The following is a 22,544-nucleotide window of genomic DNA, read 5'->3' on the forward strand; positions in this document are numbered from 1 at the left end:
CAATTCTGTTTCCAATTTTGATTTTTCCACCTGTAAACCAACTTTTTTGTCCAAATTGTATGCCTCCATTATTTGGTAATAATGGAGCCAATCTTGCACTTTGTTTTTCAATTTTTCATAGCTCTGCAATTTTATTCTGTCTCCATCTTGTTCCAGAATTTCCCAATATTTCGGCCATTTGGCTTCCATATTGAGTTTTTTCTGTGCCTTCGCTTCCATTGGTGACAACCATCTTGGGGTTTTCTTTTCTAACAAATCCTTATATCTTATCCAAACATTTTTAAACGCTTTATGTGCTTTTACCTTATCGTACCACAAATATGCATGCCAGCCAAATGCATTATTGAAGCCTTCTAGATCCAACACGTCAGTGTTTTCAAGAAGCAGCCATTCTCTCAGCCAGCAAAAAGCAGCTGATTCATAATAAAGTTTAAGGTCTGGCAGGGCAAATCCACCTCTTTCTTTAGCATCAGTTAATATCTTAAATTTTATTCGAGGCTTCTTGCCCTGCCAAACAAATCTGGAAATATCTTTCCGCCACTTCTTGAAACAATCCATCTTATCCAAAATTTGCAATGTTTGAAACAAAAACAACATCCTTGGCAACACAGTCATTTTTATCACAGCAATTCGGCTTAACAATGATAACTTCAAATTTGTCCATATTTCTAAATCCTTTTTCACTTCAATCCAACATTTTTCCATAGTTATCCTTAAATAAATTCACATTTTTAGCAGTCATATTAACCCCTAAATATTTCACTTTCTTAACCAATGTTAGTCCTGTCTCCTCCTGAAACTTCTCTCTCTCATTCACAGTTAAGTTTTTCTCTAAAACCTTAGTTTTCATCTTATTCAACTTAAAACCTGCTACCTGTCCAAATTCTTGAATCAGTTCCAATACCCTTTTAGTACTAGATTCTGGCTCCTGTAAAGTCAATACTAAGTCATCACCTCTTCACTAGTAGTTTTGGGGGGTGCGGCCCCCCATACAATTCAATGGAGACACGTGCACAAGGGAGTCAAAGAGCTCCATAGCCCCAAACCAATTTATTGGGTGGGAGCTGATTCCAAATAATTACATTCCAATCCAGGAGACATTTCCAGGAATATTGTAAATCCAGATTCCTTAAGCAACCTTACTGAATTCTGCAATCTTGAACTATACTTGTCTATGGACGGCTCAAAGAAACACCATCTACAAACAGCTTAAATTTTGAAAACATAAACTATGCTATGGTGTAGCGAAAAGGCACCCAGTGAATATGGGATCCATGGAGATTTAGGTAAAAACAATTTGGTATACAGTGGTAGGTGCTGATTCTATGTAAACAGATATTTCAGTGCCTATTGAACACTAACAGCAACTGAAATGCAGGAAGCTGAAGGTGTGGGTCGGGGTAGCAGGGAAAGGAAAGTCCTTGTGAAGAAGGAGCTGGCCCTTTATACTAACAAATTTGGAGGTGGAAAATAGGGTCTGGGGCATGTATTTAATGTGAGTATTTAAAAAAACTATGAAAAACAACAGTTTCACCTTTCCCTCTGTCATCATAGCACCCTGTTTATAAGCTATAAGTATTGCAGTGGACAGTCAAGCCCCAAACCGGAGTCCTTTAGCACAGTGGGGGAGAGAAAAAAGGTGCCGTTTCCTGGAATTCCCATTCCCTGTGAACTCAAAACAATGCTGGAGCCCTGAACAGAAATATATTAGGAGCTGGAAATGCACTGCAGCATTTCACAATGGGGCCCTAATTTTAGGATCTCTTATTCAAATTCTTTTAAATATAAAATATTGAGAACCATTCTATAGATCTTTAAGCATACACTCTTTGTTCTTCCGAGAATAGAAACAGGAATACTCTTGGCTGAAGATTCATTATCAGTCTTCAAAAACTGGCTTAAGCTAATCAATATGCCCTGAGAAACACTTTCAAAATTACGTTTCCCTGAGCAAATTTACTCTGAAGTATCTAATCTGATTTCTTGGCACCAGAATGTTGTTCACATTGTTGCATTCATATGGCCTTTCAGAAGTCTATTTCAATCAAACGACAAGAAAATAGCTTGCAAGGAATTTAAAACTAGACTTGAAAATGGGTACTCCCAATTCAACTTGACATCCATGAATACAATCAAGATTATTCCTTGCTACAGCATGATCAACTACAAACACAAATTGAAAAATTACTAGATCAAAATGGATAAATTCCCCTTGAGCAGAGTCTTTGTTGTTTTTAATTTTCAGTTGACTACTTCTATATTGGAAAGCAGACACCAAAATGTTCCACATAGTCTGTAGTTTTCTGTCTGCAGAAAGAATCAAATTGAGAATTTGTTACTCTGTTGCTTTAAGTCTCTAGCTACATACCCTCCAGCATTTCTCTGATGAAAACAGGGATGCTCTAAGGAAAAGCAGGACATTCCGTGATATAATCAGTAACTGGGGCAGCTTCTGAAAATCCGGGACTATCCCTGGAAAATAGGGGCACTTAGAGGGTCTGGATGTATATGAAATGATTTCTGAAAAATTAGAACTGTGGACAGTGATAAAATCTAGTGTCTGGAATCTGCTTTCAGTAAGCCTGTGCTGATTTTGTAAGATCTTGTGCCACGGATTGTGCACCAGTCTGTGCAGCAAACCAATACGTATTTTATGGAACAATCCTATGTCTTCTCAGAAGTTTCCCTGGGAAGGTACTCCTAGGAAAGCAGGTACCAGGTTGCAATTTTATTTTTTCAACTGATTAAATTATTATCTACTATGTATTTAGGAAAGTGGTTTCTCTGTCTGTCCATCTGTTATTACCAAACTCCGCACAAGGGTTCCTGAGCGGTCATTGTTGGTGATTGGATGCCATTTTGAATCAAGACGATGGAACAAAATGCGACTTTGTCTGACTTTTGACACAATGGATCCAACTCGCTAATTAAAACTACTCAATGAAAAATCACAACCTCTTTTGGTTTCTGCAAATTCCCAGGTGGAGATGCCCTGCTGTGCATCCTAGTGCTGCTGCAAAGCTGGAATGTGTTCTTTAATTGTGATAACTGTTACTTGCCTAGATGTGCATGCACACGGACACGCACGCACACACACAGTATATACAGGACATCTCTGAGTTTTGCATGGCTGGAACACAGACCACTAAACAATGGTGAAGAGTCACACCTGCTGTTTGCTCCTATGCCTACTTCTACCTCTGGTTTGGCGGGGTAATATCCAAAACCCAACACTTCTTTTAGCAAGATACCAATGTAGCAAGTGACATTTTGCTTTCCCCATATTTATTTGCCTACTAATTTATACAGCTGCCCCAAATAAGTTGCTAAAAATAAGTGTAGGATTTGGGGTATTACCCCACCAAATGAAGGTTTAATGCAAGTACTGTGCATTGTACTTGGTGTGAGACTAACAATGTCTCAGCCAGGGGTCAGCAACCTTTTTCAGCCATGGGGGGCAGGACTATATTTTTTGGGAGGTAAATGAACGAATTCCTATGCCCCACAAATAACCCAGAGATGCATTTTAAATAAAAGGACACATTTTACTCATGTAAAAACAAGCTGATTCCCAGACTGTCTGTGGGCCCGATTGAGAAGGCAATTGGGCCGCATCCAGCCCCCGGGCCTTAGATTGCCTACCCCTGGTCAAGGCCTTTGGAAAGAGATTGGAAGATTCAAGCCCTTTAGAATTTTATACTGCTACTTGATTGGTTTTGGATATGTTCTTAATGATGCTGTTAGCCACCCAAGGCACTGTTCAGGGAGGAAGGGTGGGATAGAAATTAAACAAAAGAAATAATTCTATAGAAATCTAAACTACCCACCAGGAGTGATGAAGTTCACCCCGCTAAGTCATGCACCTCCCTGGGACCACGGCCCCCGTTAGCCTTTCTCCATGTCTTCCTTGAGAGCTTTTGCCAGGCTAGAATGTGTCCTCTTGCTTGCCTGAATGGAAAGCTGTGTGTGCAGAACTATCCGGCTTTTACATTGGCCAAAAGGTATTTTGGCCTACTGTACCTAATGTAAGAGTCACATTCACTGCCCCATCAGCTTTTGCCTCTGACCCTCCTCACCCCGCCAACCCGGGTTCTCCATGATGGAATGTGGCTCTTGGGATGAAGGATGCTTATTTCACCATTCCATGGGCACACTATATATTTTGCCTACTGGGCTTGCACCAGCATCCTTTGCTCAGAGAAGCGGTTCTTACTGCAACATTTCTAGAATCATATTATGGAGTGTAGCTTGCATATTTACTTCATGCCTCTATTTATTCATCAAAAAGAAAATCTAAATAACTTGATATAACAGCTGAGCTACCAACATCCATGCTGTGGCTTAAGGCAATATCAGGGTTGTGCTGCTTCCACACACACACACACACACACACACACAACAAAAACAACAACCCTCCTTTAGGCAAATCTGAAATTTCAAGGATTGATAATGAATGGCATGGTGTAAATCAGCACTGCAAACTCTGTGGGTGTGGCTACAGCTCTGAGAATGCCACAATGCAAATAAAACCATTCTTCTTCTTTTTCATTACTTATTTAATGCCACAAGCATATTTATTTATGTACTGAATTTCTAGCTCAGTTAAAAAACAACAACTAAAACCTCAGGGTGGCTTTTGAATCAAATAAAAAGCAATTAAAAGAGTAACACAATATCATAAAACTGCAGTTTAAAATTAAAACAGCAGAACAACAAAGTGGTCTCAAGAAGCACCATAAAACAGAGTCAGACAATATTTTAAAAGGTGTAGCGAAATGTTAAAAGTTATTTGCCTGAGGAGACACCCACGCCTCTCACCAGCTGGACTCCCTCCTTTCCTCCTTCAGCTTATGATTCTGATCCTGGACTTCTCTCTGACACAGATTCTCCCTGCTCACTAAACCCTGTTCCCTCTCCAGTTTCCAACACCTTCTCCTTCTGACCGCTCATCACTGTCCCACCACCAACCCCTGGCTCTGAGCCTTCTGCCCTTAGAGGTTCCCCAGCTGTGCCTCCCCCCACTTCTCTGCATCCAACCAATCCCTGACAGTCAAAGGAGCGCACTGAACCTGGCTTAAGCACACAGCCAGGCAGTGCTGTTCTTTGACAATAGTAATGTCACCACACTCTGCTCCTGCTGCAGGGTCCAAACTTTGGGTTACCAGTGCGAGAATCACTGGCCAGGCTCTCTTTGCCCAGGAACAGCCCTAACTGCTACACAAACTGAAGTTGGCAAAAGGTCTCCTTGCCATGATGGTCAACATGAACATTGCTGGATCCAGGAGCACCCCAAACTATGTACTTGCTCATTTAGGATGGAGGGTGGTGCCATCCTAAATAAGCGATCTGACCACTTCTTGAACTGAGGAGTCAACCACCCATAGTCAACCACCCATCTTGTCTCAGGTTTTATGTTTGTTTGTTTTTGCTTTTGGCCAGCTTGTCACTACAGTCACCCTAAAGCAGGCATAGGCAAACTTCAGCCCTCCAGATGTTTGGGACTACAATTCCCATCATCCCTAGCTAACAGGACAAGGCCAGGGATGATGGGAAGTGTAGTCCCAAATATCTGGAGGGCCGGAGTTTGCCTATGTCTGCTCTAAAACCTGCAAGCCTCTTCTGACTGAGATGATACAAACAAATAAGAACTGATGGTGATGATACAAATTAAGACACTTTGTGCTGCATTTTGGTCATCTAAGCTTATACATGACCCGGAAAAACTGTCTGCAGACAAACGTCGCTCCCTTGGCCAGAGTCATTCACGACTGGACTTAACTGTCAGGAGTCCTTTACTTTTTATACTTATAGCAATGCATATTTCACAGGTTTTTGGGTTAACTACTCCCTGTCTGAGATAATACAACTGTCATTTCACTATGCTGCAACAAGACTTTCCAGAATAAGGAATCTAGAAAGCAGGCTTCAGGCAAATGCCTAGCCAAAAGTACTGGCTTGCATGGCTTGTTTAAAAAGAGGCCACTGATGCTCGACTGATGTAAACATGTGCACTGCAAAACGTCTCTAGCTAGCCAGATGTCAAAATGGATTTTCATATTCCTAAAGTTATTTTCCCAAATGGTTCTGGAAGCCTTGCAGAACATGATCTGAACTATATTCTTTTTTTCAGTCTTATGAGCAGACAGGAACAAAAGAAAGAAATTGTCAAGAAGACAGAAGTTTATTCCAACCTGTTTGGCATGTACTCTGTGCTTTAAAACACAACTTGAACCTAAAGAAGAACTAAATTCTGTGCCAAGATTATCTGAATTCTCTTAACTGTATACATTATGCATATGAATTACTTGCATGTTTAATTTTGCATAATTTATACTTCCTATCCAAGTTATGAGGAGCAAGGCACAGAAGACCACACCACCACCACCGGAAATCTTGGAATCCGGCCTTTGCACCCAGTATCACATTCCTCTGGTTGTCTGCGACTATTCAAAAGCAGCACTACACACAGCACTAATTACACTGAACATTATTCTCCCCTCTGAAAGATAGAAAACCCATCAGAAACTGACATTTAAATCAATTAAATATTTAAATATTTTTAAATGTATCAATTGCTTCTCTATAATAAAGGAAATATTAAAAACAACATAGCAAAATGAATAAAATCAGCAGAAGCCCCAACTCTGAATAATCAACAGCATTATTAGAAAGGTCTCTATAATCAATACATTGGGGTGGGGGGAGGAGTGTCAATTTCTTGAGTTCATTAGTAGGAATGAATTGGTGCCAGTGCAAATAAATGCTTGGCAAGCCTGGTAGTTTCACATCTTTCTTTACTAAATTGCAAGTTAAATAAACATGCTAAACTAGATCACTCTCCAGGGCATCAGAAAATATTTCAATACAAATTATCCATAGGACAATTTTCTGGAAAACCGACATCACTGACTACCCATTACTTCTTTCTGTAAGCAGGCTCTCCTGTTTCCAGACATCCCTGTGTGTAGCCCCCACCTTTTGTTCCCTGCTGCTCTTTAGAGCCTCCAAACCCCATTGTCATCACTGTCCGCCTGAAGGTTCCTTCTTACCATAATCTTCCTGCTCCCTCATTGCTCCAGCCTCTTCCTCCTCTATTCTCTTCACCCTTGACATGACCCCGTGTCTGTAACGTCTGAGACAAAAGGCACTCTGCATGTGCTCGCTGTCACTGAATCTTGCATCCAGTGAAACACACATACACCATCAAAGAGAGGCGCAGCTTCACTTCACCAAAGGAAAGGTTGGGCTTCATTTTGCAGCTGGGAAGAAGCAAGACCTCACATACTTTGCATACAAAGCTGCAGGCTGAGGGGTCTCCAGTTCAGTTAGATCTCGGGCAGCTGGATTGAAAGGGTGTCTTGCCCAAGACTCTGGAAAGCTGAACTCACGAGTTTGACCAAACTGGGTCGGACTGGCCAGCGATTCACTAGATTGCATGGCGATATTCAGTGTATGCTCAGAGACCCAGAGTGCTGGAGCCTTTTAAACAACCCTGAGTACTCAAATGCGGACCTGAGCGGCCACCCCCGTCAATTCCTCCAGCATCTCTACCTCCTTACTTCCACACCTGAGTTATTTTTATTGCTTGAATCATCATAAATCGATTAGCGACTGATGGCAACGATCTTCCAGCCCGTGAGCAAAGTTTCACAGTTCCAGGACTATCGAGCAAGGTGGGTTTCCAAAGCAGACACAGGTGTGCGTCTACCTGGAGCTTTTCGGACTCCCGTTGCATCCCCCGCCCAGCACCCCCCCTCCCGCCGCCCTCCTTCCCCCCGCTCACCTGGCTCTGGGATCCCGGCGCGGCGGGCGCTCGGCGGGCGCTGCAGCCCCCTTTGGTCTGCAGGTTGATGGGCGCGCTCTGCTGGGCGCCGCAGCCCAGGCCGCCGTTCAGGTGTGCGGTCACCATGGCCACGGGACCCTTGGGCGGCAGCACGGAGAGCGCCACGCTCGGAGGGCCGGAGCTGGGGCCGCCGCCGCCTCCTCCTCCTCCTCCGCCGGCGGGCGCTTGGAGGAGCTGTTTGGTGCTGCCGCTGGCGCCGCCGTTCTCTGCTGCTGCGCTGCCCACCAGCACCGCGGCCGAGCAGCTCCGCACGGCCAGCTTCTGCAGGGGAGAAAAGAAGGCGACACGCGCTCAGGCTTCCCGCCTTGGAAAGCGCCTCTCCCCGCCCCCGCCCAGCCCCAGGACGGGAACCCCGCCGCCCTCCCCGCCGAGCAGCCCGAGCTGGGCGGCGGCGGCGCTGCCTTCGGCTCCGCGGGGGCTTCTGCTGCCGGAGCCCGCCTGCTTGTCGGCGACCCCCGGCGCTGCAGGCGGAGGGCCGGGCAGGCTTCCTTTTGGGGCGGCCAACTCCGCCTCGCCTTTGGCGCAGAGCAGAGCGGGGCAGCGCGGCCCATTGGGAGTGGCCCGTCTGTCGGGGGAGCGGAGGGCGCTGGCGAGCCCCGTCGGGGTCGGCGGACCTGGGTTTAATTCAGGGCGTCTCTCTCTCTCTCCCTCCCTCCCTCGCACACACAGTCTTAAGCGAGGGAGCATCTTGGGATCACTTGACTCGGATCGCCCGTGCCTTAATTGTTTATCGATCCCGACCCTGCCTTCCTCCCCTGAGCAGCACACATTGGGGGGCCGCCGGGACTCGAGGAAAACCAGCCCGTCGAGCAGCAGCCCCAGCCGGGGGACCGAGGGAAGGCAGCCAAACAAAAGCCACGGCTTGGCCGACCGGGAAGTTCTGCGCATGCCCCTTGGAAACCCGCGGGAGCCGAGCACGGGCGCTCCGGTGCAGCTCCTGCTCATTGGAATGAGACTTGCGCGAGAGAACTTCCCCAGGATAGCGCGCCCCGCAAGGCCTGCCCTTTCACATTTACCTCCTAGTCGTACTAAGTTTTGTGGGGCTTACTCCCAAATAAGTGTGCATGGGATAGAGCCAGGCAGCCTCAAGATTTGTGCGCTCCGGGATAACAGGCTTTTAGAAGTTAAGAAGCGCATGTATCCTCTACCCGCCCCAGTTCTTTGGCAAAGATTTCTGCTGCTTGGAGCATGGGATCTTTTCGAATTCTCTCTTGCAGGTCTTCAGTCCCTTTTGACCACAGCCTTGAGCCCAGGGCCTCAGGCAGCAGGATCCGCGGGGGCAATAGATCTTTTATTCCTCCCCTGCCCCTTGTTCCTGATGTAGATCCTTCACACCTCCTTCCCAAAATGTCTGTGACCCTTTGTCTGTGTTTTCTTAATTTTGTCATCTAGTGCAACTCTGACTAGTGGGCTTTCTTTCTTCCACCTGCAGAAGTTCCAGTTTTACAACCCCTTTAAACATGCTTATTACAGTATAGCACACAAAACTGAACAGTAAAAAGTTAAATATTTTTGTACTGTAAAAGTATAGCAGCTATAAGAATTTTGTTTTGCAAAAAAAAAAAATATTGTTTGTTTGAATATTTTCCCTTTAAAAAATCCCAGTGTACAGTCATACTATGGGTTACAAATGCTTCAGGTTGCTTTTTGGGGGGTTACAGACACACCAAAACCCAGAAGCACCGGAACAGGTTACTTCCGGGTTTGGGCGATCACGCTTTGCACATGCACAGAAGCACCGAATCACAACCCACGTGTGTGCAGATGCGGCACTGCGGGTTGCGAATGTGCCTCCCACACAGATCACATTCACAACCCAAGCGTCCACTGTACATTCAGGGGGGCCCACTACAGAAATCTGAAATTATGTAAGTTGCACATTTATAAGTAGACAGATATTGGTACTCTGATGCTTAGAGACTTCTTGTGTTCATATTATTTCATACGCTTCCTATCATACTCTCCCAAAGTGAGTGGGGGGAGATATGTGCATGGTATCTATCCCCATATTATCCTCATAACGACCATGTTAGGTAGGCAAGACACTACATGTTAATGCTACTGCCATCACATTTCAGTTTTAGAGTGATAGTTCTATTCCTTTGTTTATTTCTTTCAATATATTTAGTAAAAAAAAGGGGGGAGAGATTTATATTTATGCTGCCTTTCAGGGTAGAAAAGCTCTTGAACAGTGACTCACAAAAGTAGCATTAGAGCTGCTTATAATTGATCCCAAATCATGTACTGTAACTGACTTACAAGTAGGATCTGCTAATGAGGAACCTTTAAAAATGCATGATGTGTTTAAATGCTGTGGATATGATGAGCAAATCAAATTCTGCAGGAACCATTTTAGTCAGGGCACAGCCTATGGATTCAGCAAATGCTGCTGTATATGTTTGAGATGAAACAATTCTCTAGTGTACTGTCAGATCCATGTTGGAATTAAGCATTCTAAACACTCAGTTTAACTCACCTTCCCTCATAAACTTGTGTGGGGTAGTCATTTTAATTACAAATGAAAAAACAATGTACAATGTACGGAGTGGAGTGGAGAGGTCAGCATTCAGACAGCAATTTTTAATGAGAGAGCAGGGGTGATGCAACTGGTATGCAAAAATGTCCCTGTTTACATCTCTGAAATGTTGGAGAACATATGAAGAGAAAGGAGCACAGACTCAAAGACTGTTTAGCCAGAATAGCGGTGCTTAGAAAAAGTCACAATTAATCTGTATCTGGAACCTTTATTCATAAAGACTTAACTCAAGCATTTATGTCTTTCAACATAAATGGGCATCAGTGATTCTGTGTGGTAAACATGTGTCTGGGCTGCACACCATTTCAGACTGGAGGTGGGGATTCACACAGTGGAAAGCTGCAACTGCTTTTGAAGATTTTAAGAACAGCATGCCAGAGAGAAGGTAAGCTGGAGACCTTCTCGTTGATGAGCTTTTTACCTGCCGGCAATTGTATTTGTGTGGGTGAGCATTCCATCGTGTGAGCACACACATGTAGTCTGAACTAATATAGCCCATTGAGAACTAGACCCAAATGCTTATTGCACAACTTGATCCACAAATCCATGAAACCAAGAAACAAAAATGTGTACATGGTCTGCTCTACTTAACATCATGGTTTACGATGTTTATTCTACATAAAGCCAAAGAAAAGTCAAAGGAGAAGAGAGTTTTTCTAACAATATACATGCAAGGAATCTTAGTTCTATAGCCTAAACAGATAAATAAACAAACTTATGAGGCACTTACTTTTAACACTATATTTTAGGTCATTATGGAAATTTATGAAAGAGCAGCAGAGTTCTTGGGCTGAATGACTGTAGGAAGAGCATTTGCATTTTTAGTAGTCTCCAACATAAAAACCAATGAACAAACAAAAAGAAACTAGTATTGGTGGTTGAAGTTCAAAACGGGGGTGATTCAGATGTGTCCTTTCCAATTCTGGACCCCTGAGCTGAGTACATTATAAGTGGAACCCAAACCCACCTCTGAATTCTGGACTTGGCCCAGGCATACAACAGGCTATTCCACCCCACCATGTCTACACAGTCACCTCCTTCGCTTTTCCATTCAAACTTTCCTGGTGGCAGTGGCAATGACAGCAGCAACAACAGGAAGGTTTCACGGCGAAACCTCCATAACATTCCTGAACAGTGTTCTAGGCACAAAACAAGCAATGCCAACCATGGCTCATAATGTTCTACCATAGATTGCTGCTACTGTTTGATGCTTCCACACAGGGCGTTGCATGAACGCCAACTGGCGTTTTTGCCATTCTTTTTAATCTGTTGTGGTGGGGATTTTGTATACATTTTCTACTAGTGGAGACCTCCCTGTTAAGTAACTTTAAGAGAAAGGAAAGCAGGTGTGTGGTGACTCGTGATGGGCACGGGAGGTAAGGCATATTTTTGTGGGGGAGATCAGGGAGGCCCACAAGGGAGACCTAGATGTGCTCCTTTCCACTGGGAAACCTTTTTAAACAGACTGAAATCCTGAAACTTTGGGTCAAACCCTGACTGCTGGCAAACCTACTGGAACATGAGAGTCCTGAGGCCACCACAGTGGCTGACTTGAAAGGTTCCATGAAAAAATGCATTGATCAAACATAGCAGAACATCTTTCTTAATTAGATTCTCCTGCCAGGAGAAACAGTTTGGTTTTCCTCTTTAATGAACTTCTTTCTTTTTGACTTCATACCCTATGGAGAGCCTGATAAAGGGGTGTTGGCAGAAACAACAAAGATTATGATATGAGAGGTGGAAAAAATCCTCAAACAAAAGCTACATCTGCCATGTTATATTTCTGCCAAATTTAATTAAAAAGAATATCCTCCTTTTAAAAGAGAGAAAATCTCCATTTTGGGAATCAGTCAGCAGAACACGTTCTCTGACTCTTCTTGGAACAATGAGTAATAAGGATCTCTTAAGCTTGCTTTGGGCATTGTAGTTGAAAACATAATGTCATAAAAGAGGAGCCAATCAAAAACATTCTATAAATGCTGGGAAGCAGCTCCCTGCTTCTCACATACTGCATAACAGTCCTCACAATACACCCATTTTTGAAGCAGCGCCTTTCAGTGGCAACACAACTTTCATTTTCACGGCAGGATGCCACAGGCAAACTGGAGTTTGAAATATGTATGCCAGTCACATGCAAACACACTTCAATGTGCTGGAAAAGCAGCTGCTTGTTTGTGATTTCCAGTATTCTACATGGCTGAGTCCTGTTCATAAATCTAAAACTATACAAAGCAGAGCCAATATATGCCTCTCCAGCCGAATAGCTTTGCTACTGCTTACGTACTTTCAAAAAGCAAAAGGCACTCTATCTCAGAGGTCTCTGCTAGTAGTAATGGTGGTTTGGCAACTTGAAGAAGAAAAACAAGCTAAAATGAAACCTCAGCAGGGAATAATCAGGACCCAGCTTGTTAAATATCCATATTGCACAGCTATTAAACAATGGACTGGCTTTTTTGAAGTTGTGAGATTGGATCAAAGAAGCCTGGTTCCATGAATACTGCCTCAAGATGGTGAAATTAGGAAAATGAAAATTTGTAGTGCATTTATAGAAAATCCGTTTGGAGTGAGGAAGCGCAATACATAGTCAATTGTCAACCTCACCTACTGTCCACACTGAACTGTATACCCTGTTTACGCAAATGAGGTTCTGATGACCAAAGTACAGAAGGATAATTGTTGTGACTGGCTCTAAAGAAATGTAATCCTGTAGGAAAATCTACTGTTCTGAAGGAAGCAGGGCCCAATCCAACCTGCAACCAGGCCAGCATGGTTCCAGAATGCCAGAAGGTTGAGATGTGGCCTAGCATCCATGGCATTGATCTGCAAGGCAAAGGTGAGTCTGGTGTAATGAGCCTTGAAGCAGTTAATTGCCCCTTGATTCAAAGGCTAGATGAGTTTAAAAAAGGGGGGGGGTAAAGGACCCCTGGATGGTTAAGTCCAGTCAAAGGCAACTATGGGGTACAGCGCTCATCTTGCTTTCAGGCCACGGGAGCCGGCATTTGTCCACAGACAGGTCATGTGGCCAGCATGACGAAACAACTTCTGGCACAACAGGACACCGTGACGGAAGCCAGAACACATGGAAACACTGTTTACCTTCCTGCTGCAGCGGCACCTATTTATCTATTTGCACTGGTGTGCTTTCGAACTGCTAGGTTGGCAGGAGCTGGGACAGAGAAACGGGAGCTCACCCCATCATGCAGATTCATACTGCCGACCTTCCGATCAGCCAGCCCAAGAGGCTTGGTGGTTTAGACCACAGCGCTACCCTTGCTGGATGAGTGAAGACGTATGGGGGGGGGAGCAACTTTGTGTGGAAATTACAGTCCCTGTGGGTGACTAGGAGCACTATCCACCACTAGCAGCAGTACTTTGAACTCCAGCCGCTTCTCCAGCAGGTAACATTTCACCTCCCAGCTGAAATATTGTGGACAGTCCAGAAAGCTTTCAGCAATCACCCAGGACTTCTTGCTGGACTGTCTGTAGACAGGCAGCAGGTTCTTGTTCTTGCCTTTGAGGGCACAGTGGTTTTTGAACCTGTACAGCATGCCTGGCTTGATCAGGTGCCCAACCGCATTGCCACAGAGCAGCACAGTCACCTGATCCTTCGCAACTTTAAATCCAGGGGCTGCCTTCTCAGTCATCTTCTTCCAGAACAGGCCCATTCTGTCTGCTCTGAAGACCCACTCTGGAAAATAGCCCTCTTGCAGCAGCCTCTTCAGCTCACAGGGGTCTGCTTCCGCCAGCCTCTGTGTCTGCAGGTACAGCTTCACCAGTGATGTGGAGCTTCTTTAGATTGAAGCAATCATTGAAGCAGTTCATTGAACCAACCAACCAGAGCTGGCTTAGAGCTCCTTCATGGCCCACTCCCCCTCTTCAGTAGCAGACTTGAAGTGCACATACAGATGGAGAACCTTCTTGCGCAAGGTGTTGCCATCAGTGGGGACATGCTGGCAGTTCATGTCTTCTAGCTACAGGGTCAGCACCTTCTCTGTCTTCACCAGAGCTTTGTTCCACACATAGCTGGTGACCTTGGCAGTTGTAGGTGCACTCGCTACCACTGCTGCCTGGATTTCTTTCTCGGGTATCTTGATGGCATGGTTGCTGGACTCATTCCTGCCATACTTGCATGCCACAGCACACATGATCACACCTTCTTGTAAACAATCCAGCACTTCCAGTTTCTCCGCCTGTGTGGGCACCACTCATTGCTTCTTTGGTATGTCAGTACCTGAGGAAGGTGACGATGCCTTGCATTTAGGTGGCATCTCAAAAAAGGCTAAAAAAATTATCCAATAAACTCAAAAGAGTTTTGCAAAGAGACAAAGGGAAATTGCGCCTGTTGGTCTCCACTCTGACCTCCACAGTTTGATTGTACACAGGGGTCTGCATAGCTCTCTGGATATATAAGCTGTATTTTGCATAAATGGAGAATACAAATTTCACATGTTGAGGTATAGACACATATTTCATTATTTTGGCCTAATAAACCATGGTTTGAAGCTGATGTAAGATGCTGGTTTGTTCTGAACCCGCTATCCATTGTTTTCTGGTTCACATGTGATGGGAAACATTGGTTAATTATGCAGGAAGTATGGGGCAATGCAAAGATCATACATACCATGGCTTAATAAACTAAGAAAAGTATGTCTAAACCCGGCCAGTCCCTGCAGGTCATAAATAGTTGTAATCTATAGCACTGCTTTTTGTGGCTGAAAAAATACAACAAAAAGATATACTAGACTTCTTGACAACAAGAAAAGAATTTATTTGTAAAAGACTTTGGGTGCTGTCCAATGTCAGTCATACTCAGAGTAGATAATTTGATATCAATGGCCTGAAGTAACTTAAAACCATTTATTTAAATTGGCCTACTCTATGACTTAGGATATAGTCCTAACTCAACTTACTGAGGAGCAAGCCCCATTGAGTTCAGTAGGACTTCTGAGAATATATTGTTAGGATTGCCTTGTTAGTTGGGTCCTCTGAGTCCTAGACTGTGGTACAGCAACGATGGAATTTGTATCACATTTATTACTTACATTAACAAACCTGTATTATCATTTGCAAGTACTTGTTTTTACCAACTGCTCTCCGATACTGTTCTATATCCACATTTTGGGATATAATTTGATGCTCAAGTTTCCCTCAGCATTTTCCTTCCCATGCTTGAGCTTATGTTTATCTCATGTTTTGAAAGAGATTCAGCTTCATCTGTTTTCTACTCCAACATCGTCATCCTTCCTAAACAGCTTCATTTGAGCAGAATCCTATTATGCAGATACCGGTGCACACATGTCTATATAGGAATCATTGAATAAGAGTGTGATCACACTGTAAATACTTTATTTTCTGACACTCGTTTTCTTCCCTGTGGTGGTGACTTTAAATTGATGTGAGGCTGTCAGCATCCCTTCGTGGCTCAGGGATGGGGGTGGAGAGAAGTGATCTGTTTAAGTGAGATTTAGAATTCACTGTCCATCACTGTCCATATTACAACTCCAACATGCTCTGGACATGCACTTGGTTCTATTAATCCTTCCAGAACAATATTCCCCTGACACTAAGGTTTTGAGGCAATAAAATAGAAATAAAAATCCTTCAATTCCTTTTCACAGCAACATCCATTCTTTTTCATTTATATATTTCTGCAGAACATAACACTCTAGTCTAGAGAAGAATATTCTGTGAAACTCGGAGAGTTTGATAGGCTCACAAATGAATAGCAATCATGTTTGAATGGAAGCATTCAAATTAATTCAGCATTTTGAGAGAGCTAAATAGTTATTTCTTCAACCAGGCTGGGTCTTGACCTTTGTTAATTTACCCTCCACTCACAGTAAACACATTTTAACAATCTTTGTCCTTCAACGGAAATGAACCACAAACGTATTCTCAGTCCTGCTTTTCAAAACATTACAGCGTTTGGAACTTAGATGAATAGTGACTTTGACAGCTATAGTGTGATCTTTTCCCCCAAGCTTCATTCTTCTATGAGCCAGGCAAATATTTACCCGTATAAAAAAACCACATGGTCATCATATATTCATGTACACAACGTGTATTCATTGTTTGTAGGCCAGTGGTCCTCTTTATGGAAAAATGATATTGCAGCATGTACATGAGTGTGCACACCTCATCCTCAGAACTGTCATGCACCTGGTGACCACATGAAAGCAGTTTGGTATAAATTGGGACTCCACATGACCATTATACATTCAAGTACGTTCTATTTCTGCAACTACATCCTGTGATGAATCCCTAAATTCTGATCAGAACAACAGTGTCGGCTAGAGCAGTGTTTCCCAACCGGTGTTCCGCGGCACACTAGTGTGCCGCGAGACGTTGCCTGGTGTGCCATGGGAGGGAGGCGGGCGAGTCGGGCGGCGAGAGGCGGGGCGGCGGCGGTATCTCCTGCTGGATGCAAATCCAAACATGGCGGGCGCCTCCCTCGCTCCTTTGTAGGCGGACCATCGAGAGAAAAAGAAAAGGAGGCAAAAGAGCGAGAGAAGGCGCCTGCGCGGAAAGAGGAGCGAGCAGTGCGCCTGCGCGCCGCGGCGCCCGAGTGCAGTGAAATTCCGTGAAGAGGGGGGGGGGGCTGGAAAAGAGAGAAAGGAAAGATTTTTCATTTAAAAAAAAAAAAAAAAAGGAAGAGGGAAAGAAGAGAAAAAGCGGCAGAAGCTGAGGGGAAGGTTTCCGTGAGGGAGAGAGAGAGAGAAACGCGGGGCTGGCGGGACCCCTCCTCTTCCGCCACGTGTCGCCCGCCACCGCCTCAGAATCTCCTCAGGAGCGGCGGCGGCTGCTCCCCCTCGCCCCCTTCCTCCCCCCCAGCCCCCTCCCAACCCCCGGACGAGGGAAGCGAGGCGGCGCCGCTGAGAGGACGGGAAGGCCCCCGGCGGCGGGGTCGGCTCGAGCAAGGAGGGGTGAGCGCTAGCCGGCTGGCTCTAGCCCGGCAAGTGGAGGAGGAGGAGGAGGAGGAGCACGCCGTCGCTTCCACAGCGGCCGCCCCACACTCCCCTCCCCGGGCACCGGCGGGGAGAATGACGGACCTCCAGTCCGCGCTGCTACTGCGGAGACAGCTGGCAGGTCGGTCCGTCCGTTGGTCGGGGCAAAACACACCACAGCGCAGGCAGAGGCAGGCAGGCCCGTCTCTCCCTGCCCCCCCTCGGACCTGGCCGGCCTGGGGTTTGCACCCCAAACATTCATGTCCACACCAGCTACACAAGCCACACCTTGCTCTCAGTTCGATCTGTCAAATAACTCATCTATCATTCACATAAAGAACCTAGTCTATCCTCAAACGTCAGAATGTACCTCCTCTCTAGCTTCCCCCACTTTATCTAGGCACTTTCAGCCCTTACTTAACCCACCCCAGCCTGCTTACTCTTCCTTCATTTGCTATAAAAACTAAATACAGAGAGAGACTGAGAGCTGTTGACGAAGAGCTACGTGTGTGTATTTCTTCGATTCCAGCCAGAATATCAGCTTTGTGTTCAGCCAAACAGGCCCAGGTTGCGCACTGAATAAAGTATTTTATAATTTTTCATATTTCTGTTTACTTACTATTTCATAATAAAGTAATTATAAAACACTTTCTTTGTGTTTATTTGATTCCTATTAAAGAGAGTTACTTTATATATAGTCAATATAGGCACAGAGTTAATTTTTTAAACATTTTCTAATGGTGGTGTGCCTCGAGATTTTTTTCATGAAACAAGTGTGCCTTTGCCCAAAAAAGGTTGAAAAACACTGGGCTAGAGCATCTAGACCCCTACTGAGAACCCTGGTGTGACAGCAATAATCCTCTTACCCAGTTTAACCCACTTTTTATGGTAGCCCAGCTGTTCTGAACTGAGTTGCTGTTTTGTAATGGAAGTTCAAATCCATTGGAAAGGTGGGACCATCCTGCAAGTAAATTTCTGATTGACTGCCTGGACCATTTTCACCTGATATTGAGTATTTTCACCATTGGTTTATTACACTATCTACAAAAGGAGGCAGGTTTTTCCTTTGGTATGTGAGGCCCCATCTCACTCCCTTTGTCTTCTTTGGACCTATGTGAATCAAATGGCCAGAGATGCTCTACAAGGGACTAACGCTCTCAGGGACAATCTTTTCTATAAGGAACTTTGACCACAAATTGAAACCTAAGACTCTACTCAAAACAGATAAAAGGAGTTAATTAGGGTGTATGGGATGCTAGGGGAGGGGTAATACTTGTGGTGGGGGACACATTGTACTCTTTCTGGGGTAGTTTGTCCACCTTTGGTCCCATCCCTGCACTCAGCTCTCACCTGTGACTCCTAGAAGCTGTCAGCATGTGACAGAGGCCACACCCTGGGAAACGGTTTCTACTGGGCAGCTAAACCAATTGAGGGTAGCTGGTGGGTCTCAAACCCTCACTGAGTTAGGGACTTAGCCTGCTTGCAAAGATAGGCTCCAGTGGATTGAGTGGACAAGACCAATAGTGGGTCCAATGGTCAAGGCGGCGGTTGTAGAGGGAAGTGAGGGGCAGATGGGGCTTGTCAACCTGGGAAGGCAGTCCATCTAGGAACTCTGACCCTGAACTTCTGTTGCCTCATGGGATATCTTCAGGAGAAGAAAAGGCTAAGGAGTAAACCCTACACAAATCCTTGCATGCCTCGCTGTGGAAATTCCTGCAACCAAGCTGGTGCCAAACATATTGCTCTGCTTTCCTTTGGACCTCAATAGGGAGGCTCAGAAGAGGGTCTTCTTGTCTGGGCAGTCTAGGACCTCCACACATATTGCCCAGGCTTGTGCCCCAGGGAGGTAACTAATGTAGCGGTTTGGATTCACCTCCGGAAGTGCACTCCAATGTTTCTTGAGACAGATGGATGCTATCAAGAGCTAGATTTACATTTGGATTTGATATGGAAGTTTCCGTGAGTAATTTGTTGCCTTCTCCTTTCTCCTTATAATCTTCTTTATATACATTGACAATTAGCTTTGTTAATTTAAAAATGATTCCTCTATAATTTCTCAGTAAAATCATAAAAAAGCTAAAGGACCCCTGGATTGTTAAATTCAGTCAAAGGCGACTATGGGGTGCAATGCTCATCTCGCTTTCAGGCTGAGGGAACCGGCATTTGTCTGCAAACAGCTTTCTGGGTCATGTGGCTTCTGGCACAATGGTACACCGTGACGGAAACCAGAGCGCATGGAAACGCCATTTACCTTCCTGCCACACTTGGGTGGATACCTGTCATGTATGGTTGAGATTTCTGCATTCCAGGGGACTGGACTAAATGATCCTTAGGACCCCTTCCAACATGTTTTTCTTAGGCTTTGAGAAAATAAATCTTAAAAAAAAGTTTTTCCATTTTTTCTTAAACCAGACAAGAGTGGCCTCTTTGCCAATAGGGTTTAGAAGCCCCACTTCTCCGTAATCAAGACAGGATTAGTCAACATGGTGCTTTCCCCTTCACACAAGACTGGAAGCATGGGGAAGGGCCCGTCAATCAGTTGTATTTCCTTCTTTCACTCCATGGGTGTATCTCTCAAAAACACCCACAAACAGAAACAGATGTATACTTTCAAACGGAAACTATCCTGGTCTGTTCCAGAATAGGCCCATTTTGGTATTTAATTGTGGTATGAGACAGAGATTGGTCTCTATGGAACTCGGTGCCAGAAGATACAGTGATGACCACTAGTTTAAATAGCTTTAAGAGACAATTTGACCAATTATGAATGGTGTATGTATAAGCTGCTGTTATCAAAAATAGTTAATAGGATTCTCCATGTTCAGAAGCACTTCTGGATGTTAGAAGCTGGGGACAAAGACAGAATATGGCTTGTGCTTTCATGCCCTGCTTCTGCTTCAAAGCGGTGGAAGTTTGGCCCAATGAAACAATGTATGTTTTGTTTTTAAATGCGGATATTAAAAAAAGCAGGAGGCAAAGGCATTTATTTGCTCTGAGGTGGGTAAAAATGGACCTTGTTCTACTGAACCTTAAGTCATCCTTAGCCTGACACACATAATTTGGCAGGAAGGGTGGCAAGGGATCAGGAGAAGGGACAGTAAGGGAGAAAGAGCATGTTGCAAACTGACAATAGGCACTATCAGAGGCACAGAATTAACTGAACCTTCTGTTAAATGTGATGGTGCAATTTTAACAAGGGTTCCAGAGAGCCCACTTCAGCATACTAGTGCAGATGAAGGAGGAAGCCACCCTCTTGGCTCAGTGTTCTACAAAGCAAGGGGCACTTAAGCCTTTTCAAACACATTAGGACTGCACTGTTAGAGAGAAATTCCACCAAGCCCCACCCTCCTACCACTAAATTGCATCTGAAGGCAGCCCTCTTTAGGGAAGTTTTTAATGTTTGAAGCTGTACTGTTTTTAATATTCAGTTGGAAGCCGCCCAGAGTGGCTGGGGAAACCCAGCCAGATGGGCGGGGTATAAATAATAAATTATTATTATTATTATTATTATTATTATTATTATTATTATTATTATTAGCTGCAATACCAAAGGATATGGAGTGGACCATAGAAGGTAACAGCATGATTATTAATACATATTTTACCTCCAGTTTACTGAGAAAAGAGAAACCTTGGCAAATATCAAGAACTAGTGAAAACAGAAATAAAAGTTACTGGACCTGATCCTATGCATGTTTACTCAGAAAGCCCTACCGAAACAAAGTGGGAGTAACACTCTCTCTCACTCTTACTCTCTCTCGGCCTTCAGCTGGCAAGACTAGATGATGGCAGGGTGAGGATAAGGCATCTTAGAAAAAGCGTTGCTCCAGAAGGGTCCTGGAGGAGATCCTAATTAAAGAAAGAACTAAAATAGTCATTTTTGTTCTTGATGATTTTTGTTTTCAGAAGATACTTCTTAGGGTTACATTTGCAATGCAATGTATTCTTTTCCCCTCCCCTTATGTGCCTCTGTTAATTAGGCTTTACGGGAACGGGGCTGAAGGATTTTAATGCAGATGACGCCTTCTAATCCAAACTGCCAGAAACTGGGGTGTTTGACTTAAGCCCAAAAGTTGGTTCTTGTACAAGTCATGTATATGCTGAATTACCAGCTGAGTGCTTTCAGCTTCCTCTAATCGGTGTGAAATATTTAATCGGCATGGGGATCCAATCAGCACAGCAGAGGGGGATCTAGGTTGTGTGCTGTGCATTAATTTTATTTCTGCAAAGGAGAAAAGTAGCTCAAATCCAAGCAAACTCCTCCCACCCCTACTCCTTAGCAAACAAAAATCCAGCACTCAAGAAGAAGGCAGGGAGACAGAGAAATACTACTCTCCTTATGCCTGATTGGAAACAACCATCTTCCTTCTAAATCTCCAAACAACATTCTCTAGTAAAGCAGTATGTGCAGAAATGCATATACTGGTGTAATGTGTGCATGAAACCAGCTATTGGTGAAAAATACATCACAAGAATCTGTTTATTAGATCAAACTGCATACAAAAATGTATACGTAGGAGAAATTTGCAATAAAATACTGGTTAACTCTTATGCATACTTTTAAAAATGCATCTGAAGTGGAAATGTGGAGAATTGAAGATTGGAAAAATGAGGCACACAGAGAAACCAAAACTGACAGATTCACCCATCTCTACTGACTAATGAAGGGATGAAAAATCATAGGAACATAGGAAGCTGCCTCAAAGTGAGTGAGCCCATTGGCCCATCGAATTCAGCACAGACTACACTAGCAGTTGCTCTCCAGGGTTTCAGGTATGGCTCTCTCACCTGGGGATTGAACCTGGGACCTTCTGCGTGTGAGACAGAAGCTCAACTGCTGAGCTACAGCTCTTTGATGGGGACACGCAGGTGAACTTGTCCTTATAGGAAAGTACAGTTCTTGAAATCCCCCAAACTAGTTTCCAAATAAATGTGTTCAAGGCTAAAGAGTGAAACTTGTCTCTTTTTTCCAGACGAAAACAATAACAAAGAATTAACAACTTGACATGAAGTGGTGTGTGTGTGTGTGTGTGTGTGTGTGTGTGTGTGTTTAGAAAAATGCAAATACTTTCCAAATGGTAACAGTGGACTTGTAAAAACAGAAATTCACTCATGTGCAATTATCCTTTAATTTCTGAAGCCATTAGACAGCTTGCTGGGTTAAAAAAAATTAGCATTTCCCCCTGCATTGCTCACTGGCAATGCACTCATCAAAGAGCTG

At 44.3% G+C, this 22,544-nt stretch overlaps 1 protein-coding gene across 12 annotated transcripts in view; it reads right to left on the minus strand.

Moving 5' to 3' along the window:
- The window catches only part of PHF21B (PHD finger protein 21B), a 188,451-nt gene that overhangs the window by 60,759 nt on the left and 105,148 nt on the right, over positions 1-22,544 (minus strand). For 8 of the 12 annotated variants that reach the window (XR_014007554.1, XR_014007555.1, XM_081191692.1 and 5 more), the window contains exon 3: positions 7,784-8,104. The exons of 3 other annotated variants lie outside the window; for them this stretch is intronic. Coding sequence is in view for 7 of the 9 variants with exons in the window: in XM_081191692.1 (XP_081047818.1) it covers positions 7,784-8,104 (321 nt within the window). In the remaining 2 variants the exon portion in view is untranslated. Of the gene's footprint in view, positions 1-7,049; positions 7,072-7,783; positions 8,105-22,544 lie in introns of those variants that run through there. One more of the 12 variants, XM_081191700.1, reaches the window with a different exon arrangement.

This window comes from Podarcis bocagei, assembly GCF_964188305.1.
Source record: "Podarcis bocagei genome assembly, chromosome: 4".
Classification (NCBI taxonomy): domain Eukaryota; kingdom Metazoa; phylum Chordata; class Lepidosauria; order Squamata; family Lacertidae; genus Podarcis; species Podarcis bocagei.